The 7281-nt window shown below is 39.7% G+C and overlaps 1 protein-coding gene across 1 annotated transcript; it reads right to left on the bottom strand.

Moving 5' to 3' along the window:
* Positions 1 to 254: 254 nt before the first annotated feature.
* On the bottom strand, positions 255 to 6356 carry LOC129113207 (V-type proton ATPase catalytic subunit A-like). The gene is made up of 15 exons (XM_054625405.1): positions 6151 to 6356; positions 5439 to 5536; positions 4741 to 4869; positions 4333 to 4547; positions 4114 to 4251; positions 3879 to 4030; positions 3623 to 3785; positions 3352 to 3460; positions 2897 to 3019; positions 2701 to 2815; positions 2349 to 2412; positions 2017 to 2220; positions 1686 to 1780; positions 1111 to 1282; positions 255 to 1008 (listed from the first exon to the last, which is right to left on the bottom strand). The coding sequence occupies exons 2-15, from the start codon at positions 5518 to 5520 to the stop codon at positions 916 to 918; spliced, it is 1854 nt and encodes a 617-aa protein (XP_054481380.1). The 5' UTR covers positions 5521 to 5536; positions 6151 to 6356; the 3' UTR covers positions 255 to 915.
* Positions 6357 to 7281: the final 925 nt, after the last annotated feature.

The following is a 7281-nucleotide window of genomic DNA, read 5'->3' as shown; positions in this document are numbered from 1 at the left end:
TCACTGAACATCTGTGTGGTCACGAGTTGCAGCAGTCAAAGGTTGATTCTCACTCTCGTTCAGCTGGTCAAATGTAAAAGTAGACTTTATATTGCTTTCCTGTTCCCATCAGTTTAAGATTACTACCATTTGTAATCAAATGTATCTATGCTGCTTTGTAAATTAAAGATTGAAAATGTCCCAGACAAACTCAGCATCCCATGAACAAATCTTACTGACGCAATGAACTTTAGTCATTTTTTTTTAAACATTTATTTCAGGAGACAGCAACGTACCACGAATATAATAGAGAGACATCTGATACAACACAACTCTAACAGACTCATTCATTCACTTTTTTTTGCAAATAATATCAAGTATCTTGTCCACAACATTACTATCACACTTAAGAGGTAAGAGGTGGAAGAATGCCTTTAACCCCCCCCCCCCGACACAGAAACGCAGTGCATCTGTCCCTTTACCTTTGAGCATGTTCCCATTTGATTGATAATATTTAATGATCAGTCATATCTGGGGGGGAAAAGAAACATCCCTGTCCACTCTTTGATGCAGCCATTGGTTGAGTGCAGGTAAAGCACCTGATTGGGCCCCACTGATTTTAACCACAGCATGTTGGAGTAGTTATCTATAAGTGCTACTGTATGTAATGGGCTGAGTGAAGGTGTTGCTACATTTGCTGAGCAAACCGTATTTTCAGGTGTCTTAGGGGATTCCAGTACTGCGTTTTTGAAGAGTCCAAAATCAAATAAATTAAATGGAAATTTGTGAAGGAATGTTTAAGGGGATGTAAACACCAAGAAATAAAAGAGTTCACATGACTGAGGCAGAAATTAAGAACACGGGCCATTCAATCTGAACTATGTTGCACTGCACTGGGGTTTGGACATTTGGGAGAGTGACTGACAGGCAGGCAACTCATTCCTCCATGGTCCTGAAGGCATTCTGCATGTCCTCCACCAGCTGGGCGAATTCTGCTTTGATCTTAGCTTCGCCATCCTTAACCGGGTCCTAAAAGAATCCATTGAACAGAGAATGAATTCATTATCTTGACTGATAAAAAAATAGACACAAACATATAAAACCCTTTGTGAAAGTGTGAAGCAGTCGTACCTTGAACTTCATGGAGCTGATTTTGTACAGGATCTCTCCCATGTTCTCCTTGATCATAGCCCAGGTGATTTTGTTGTCGCTCTGTGAGGTGGACTCCACCGCGTGTCGGGCCATTTCGTAAAAAGAGATCATGTTCGAGAGGATGCCAACAGTCTTGTAGAAGGGGCAGAACCTGTGTGTGGGGAGAGAAGAACGTGTGAAGCTCACAGTTTATATCATTATCAAGTGACGGGAAGATATTTTGAGGCATCTCTCTTTTATATCAAACAATCTGTTTTTCATTGTTTCCACAGAAATCACTTAGATGTCTCAAAATACATACATTTCAAAGCTGTGTAATTGCTGTATGTCATGGCTATATTTTCTCATGTTGCTAATTTCCAACTTAAAAAGGGACTTAAATATGAACATTTGTTTATGTTATTGTTTTCAATTGTTGTTGAGCAAAGAGAGAAGCTATTTAAATGTCTACAACATTCAGTTTGTTCATTGTATATGAAGGTGGGAGAGTAACGTCAAGGCCACTGAATGGAGAAGATGTGTGCTTTGTGTTTGACGAGATGTTTTGTCCTCACCTGTCGTAGGGCGTATAACCATTCTGCTGCAGGAAGTCATCCTTAATGAGCTTTGCAACTTCTAGAGTGATCTTATCGGTCTCAGCAAGAGAAGCCTGTTAGCAAAACAAAGACAAAGGATCAGGATTCTTCCAGAGTTGTTGATTAACAAGGTTAGCATGCTAACGATATGCATCGTTAACTCTATAGCTCTAACAGAAGCCTCTTCTGTAAAACACATATTTCAAACATCAAATGCAGCGATTAACTGGCTGTAAAAAATAAGCATTTGGAGAAAATGTTAGAAATAAAAATTCAGGGGTAACCACGTTATTTAAACTTAAAACCTCACCTTGCCAACAAGCTGCACGATTTCAGCCAGGTCCTCCTCCTCCTGAAGAATCTCCTTGGCTTTTGTACGAAGAGGAACAAACTCAGGGAAATGTTTGTCATAATATTCATCAAGAGCTCGTGTGTACTTGCTGTAGCTAATCAGCCAGTTCACTGAAGGGAAGTGCTTTCTCTGAGCCAGCTTCTTGTCCAATCCCCAGAACACCTAAAAAAAAAAAAAAAAAAAAAAAAAATAAGATTGACACACGCCAAGAATGATGTCCAAAAAATATATAATGAATGCAATATTAAATGTAGGGCTCCAGAGCTGAAGAGCAAATACTCATTGCTTACCTGAACAATGCCTAATGTGGCTGAGGTGACAGGGTCTGAGAAATCTCCACCAGGGGGCGACACACTAACAGGAATGCACAGTATTTAAGGAAAAGTCAGTCTAATAATTGATAATGCACCTTGAAGGTCTAGGTTTGTTTTTGTTAGGCTGCCTACTTTTCTTACTCTCACTTAAAAGGAACTAAAAAAAAGAAGTATGTAAAGCTCATCACAAAGCTCAGCTATCAAAGACATTTTCAACAACCACTATCTTGCACTAATTTAACAATAATATAAAATAAAAGCGAGCAATAGCTGCTAGGAAGGTAGAACATTCATTTTTAATACTTTATTTATACGAAAGTCAACTCACGCTCCCACGATGCTGACGCTGCCTTCCCTCTCTGGATTTCCCAGGCACTTCACACGCCCAGCGCGCTCATAGAAGGAGGCAAGCCTGGCGCCCAGGTAAGCAGGATACCCACTGTCTGCAGACAGAGACGGACACAAACCGTCTCACAGTGTCCTTACAAACACATACAAATCAACCACATCCACCGTGAACTTACCAGCAGGCATTTCGGCTAATCTTCCAGAGATTTCTCTCAGAGCTTCGGCCCATCGAGACGTCGAGTCGGCCATCATGCTCACATGGTAGCCCATGTCTCTGAAGTATTCGGACAGTGTGATCCCTGCAGAGGTAAAACATTCAATTTATGAATTGGATTCTCCCAACAACTAAAAACAGGAAAGAAACAACTTCATGTACTTAATATTAAATATTTCATCATTCAGAATGGGTTTTCCTACTGCTTATAAAGTGACAGGAAAGGGAAAGTTCACTTTGTATTAATGCCTTTGTGCCAGCGACAGCCGAGACAGAGGCATTAGCTTTTTGAGTTGTCCATTTGTCCGCATATCTCAGAAACACCTTGAGCTAATTTCTTCAAAATTTGGCACAAACCTCCTCTTGTACTCAAGATTAAACTACGAGACTGTTCTCTATACAGTGAATGGTTGGTACCTGTATAAATTGAGGCTTCTCTGGCAGCCACAGGCATGTTGGATGTATTAGCAACCAGTGCTGTCCTCTTCATGATGCTCTCAGTCTTGCCATCAACCTCCATAGTAAGCTGTTGGGTAAGAGCAGTGTTAATATTAATACAATATGAAGGCTTATTGTTTTGCTCTAAACAAATAGTAAAATCTATTTACTTGTTTATTCTTATTTAGGCTTAAAGTGACCCAGTAAAGTAAAAATCACAGATATAACAGTTTTTCTTTTTTCCACCTACCTCGGGGAAATCCCGCAGCACTTCAGACATTTCATTTCCACGCTCTCCGCAGCCAACGTAGACAATGACGTCACTGTTGGAGTACTTGGACAGCGACTGCGAGATCACCGTCTTTCCACATCCGAAGGCGCCGGGTATAGCAGTGGTGCCGCCCTGCACACATCTGTACAGCACGAAGGTCATGCAGTTTAATTTGTGGCCAACAGATTAAAATCTTTAAAATAAAGGCTGAAGTTGCTAAAAATCAACCACTCACGGGAAAAGTGCGTCCAGAACTCTCTGACCAGTCAGCAGCGGATGATTAGCAGGTAGCTTCTCAGTGACTGGGCGAATTTGTCGCACCGGCCACACCTGCATCATGGTGAACTTCTCCTTCACGCTTTCAAACTCGAGCTCCAGAACCACATCCTGAATGCAACGAGATCAGAAAATCAGTCCCACAGAAAATTTGATCCACCAAACAGGCGTTTTGCATCTCGAAACACACTCACAGATATGTCGTAGTTTCCGGGTGGGGCCAGGTAGGTGACAGTTCCTCTGTTGCGAGGTGGAAGCATCAGCTTGTGCTTTATCAGAGAGTTTTCAAACACCATGCCGTAGATATCGCCACCTGTCACGTGACTGCCGACCTAGAGAGGAGATTATGTGCAATTAGTCAGAACATTTACAGAGGAGAGACTTTCACGTCACACTCTGAATATTTTTCTTACCCGAAGACTCTGGCCGGGGGTAAATTCCCATTTCAGGTCTCTGTTAAGAGCACCAATGTTTACTCCTCTGGGGATATAGATACTTTGAGTGAGGTCATTGATGTCCTTCAGTGGACGCTGGATACCATCAAAGATGGAGCCCATGATTCCCGGTCCAAGCTCCACAGAGAGGGGTTTTCCCGTCCGAAGGACAGGGTCACCGACAGACACACCGGCTGTGGCATTAAGTTAAGGAAAGCCACTCAAACGGCAAACAGGTTGACACGCAACTCAATTTCTATCAAGTAAAGTAGCTCTAAAATGTGTCTTTTGTAACATTCATTGTGTGAATCTAGTTTCAAGGAAGCTCATGGTCATGATTTGTTACATGTATAACAGAGGTATGTAATATGGCAGCAGAAAGGATACAAGTCTCCTCGTAGACCTGGATAGTTGCCATGTCTCCCTCTAAACGGATGATTTCTCCCACCAGCTCACTGTGACCTACGCGGACCAGCTCGTACATGGCTGCTCCTGCCATCGCAGTAGCTGTCACCACTGTTAAAGAAATACAAAAATTCATACAGTTAACAAATATATAGATATAAGGATATAGATCCTTAGTTGTTGTGTAAAATAAGATAACCTACCGGATTGTCCCCCAACATGTTAATGTACATTTTGCAACAAAAAAATCCCTCTTTTCAGAGTGTATATAGTTATTGAAAAAGTTTTTTAGGATGCATATTTAAAAAAAAAAAAAAAAGAAAAGAAAGGGAAGCATCTTAAGATATGCTGTTCATTTTCTGCTGACTTCTAGTGCTAGCTGTAACTGCAAGGCTATTTCTTCGTAGTGGTTGAAATGTTCTCAACTATCCTCTGAATAAATTATTTTTTTTAAAATGATAGAATAAACAATTCTGTTGGAAGAAGAATTATGCTGAAAATCATCAAACATCCTAATATTCAGTATTTGTAGTTTTTTGATTACTTTTTTATATTTGCACAACATTTAAACTGATTTGGAAAAAAAGGGATTTTTTTTATTAATACAAAAAAAAGCATGTGACTTTTTAAACTATTAAATGCAATCTATCCATTTAAAGAAAAAGGGCAATAAAGCAGACCTGGTCCAGAAACTCCATGTACAAATCCAAACTGGCTTTCTCGCTCCTCATCCCTGATCTTGGGAAGGTTTGAGGTATCCATCTTGGTAGTTTCTGATCTGCAAAAAAAAAAATAAAAAAATTAAGGAACCATTATGAGAGTGGGATGCTGCTTATTCAAATTAAACACACTCAGGAGACACATCTTTAACACTGTTTAACACACACACACACACACACACACACACACACACACACACACACACACACACACACACAGTTGTATCTCACCTAAGCTAATGATAATGCAAAAATGGCAGCCTACTTTTACAGTCTGTGACTTCATGCATCATGAGTTGAACATTTATAGGAGCTCTAGTATACAACTTGACAGAGTTGCATCACAGAGCTCTCTGCAGAATAAATGACCAAGTCAGTGGAAGGTCAGAAGCTAACTCAGTGGAGTCATTTCCCTTCACCCTGGGTCACAGATAAGGTTAACTTTGTCACCACTGTTCATTCCTGAGGACATGCTAGTTAGCCAGATGGTGTCACAATGTGTGTCACTTCAGAGCAAAGCTGATTTGTGCAGTCAGGTGACCAGCTAGCCCCACACAAGCTATCCTCCTCATCTTCACACAAAGGTTAAGCTGCATTCACAATCATTCGCGTAATGTTTGGAAACATCAAAGTGTTAGACCCTCACATTATTCAGTTACTATATGTAGCTTACCTTGTCTCAATATGTAGTTCTCCAGGTTTGTCAATCACGTAGCAGGCTGAGGAGGAGCTTCACTGTGTTAATCACCTGCCAGGCACCGGACTGTCACGGGAAGAAAACATCTCCATTGTGGCTCAGCCGGTGTCCTATGTACTAGAGCCAAAATGGCGCCCGTGGCTGAGCAGCTTCCCTGTCGACGATAAGTTCCGCCGGTCTAAACCTCCAGCAGGCGCACTACTGACCTCTGCTGGATATACATTAACGAATAATTCATAAATAAATGAACCAAGCTACAACCACAATATCTTTTCAACTTAATTCATATTTTAGCTTATTGGATATGATTGTGACTCGAGTTACTTAACTTTAACTTCTTCATAATATGTAACACAAATACATAGTCATATAGTGATTCATACATGATTTAATTAAGATAAGATAAGATAAGATAAAATAAGATAATCCTTTATTAGTCCCGCAGCGGGGAAATTTGCAGGATTACAGCAGCATAGGGTAAAGTGCACACAAGAGACATAGTAAAAGAAAGACAAGATAAAAATAAAAATGAAATGCAAAAAAAGTATTATAAATAAGCAATAAAAAACAGTAAAATCCACAATATTTGAAATATTGTATGTACAGACAGAAAAACTATTATAGCTATTAATTAAATCATTGAGTAGCATCTTTGTCGGGATTATCAGCTACAAGTGTGATTTTTAACCTATGAAAAATTCACGACAGCATCAAAATAATGAAACTGTCAGATGCTGATTTGCTTCTAGAAAAATGTCTGCCATGTACACACTCACACTGTTCATTTTCAATTCAACTTTATTTCAGACACATATGTCCATTTTACAAAAATAATCAAGCTTCTGAATATCTGCATATGCATACAACATTATGATTTGTTATACTATCTAGGTTTATACTATAAATATAGCTACTATAGGATTATGGTGTCTAGAAAGAGAGGAAGATGAGGAGGAAGAAAATAGTAAAGGAGACAATCACAACATGATTTTCTAGCTAATACTGATTTTTTTTAAATGATATGTCGACATTTGCAAAGACACATTACGATATATAATAATTTAATGGCAGAACAAAGTTGTATTGGACCGGTCATGATACCCTACT

Source organism: Anoplopoma fimbria, chromosome 24 (genome assembly GCF_027596085.1).
Source record: "Anoplopoma fimbria isolate UVic2021 breed Golden Eagle Sablefish chromosome 24, Afim_UVic_2022, whole genome shotgun sequence".
Lineage (NCBI taxonomy): Eukaryota > Metazoa > Chordata > Actinopteri > Perciformes > Anoplopomatidae > Anoplopoma > Anoplopoma fimbria.
Note: the sequence above shows the minus strand (reverse complement) of the source record. Positions and strands in the feature narration are given on the sequence as shown.

Bases quoted from the DNA above. Each gene is read 5' to 3' on its own strand.
- LOC129113207 (XM_054625405.1), bottom strand. From the start codon at position 5,520: ATGGATACCTCAAACCTTCCCAAGATCAGGGATGAGGAGCGAGAAAGC. The intron at 4,870-5,438 runs GTCTGCTTTATT...TTTCTTTAACAG, and splicing joins ACATGGAGTTTCTGGACCAG to TGGTGACAGCTACTGCGATG. The intron at 4,252-4,332 runs GTAAGAAAAATA...TCTCCTCTCTAG, and splicing joins CCCCCGGCCAGAGTCTTCGG to GTCGGCAGTCACGTGACAGG.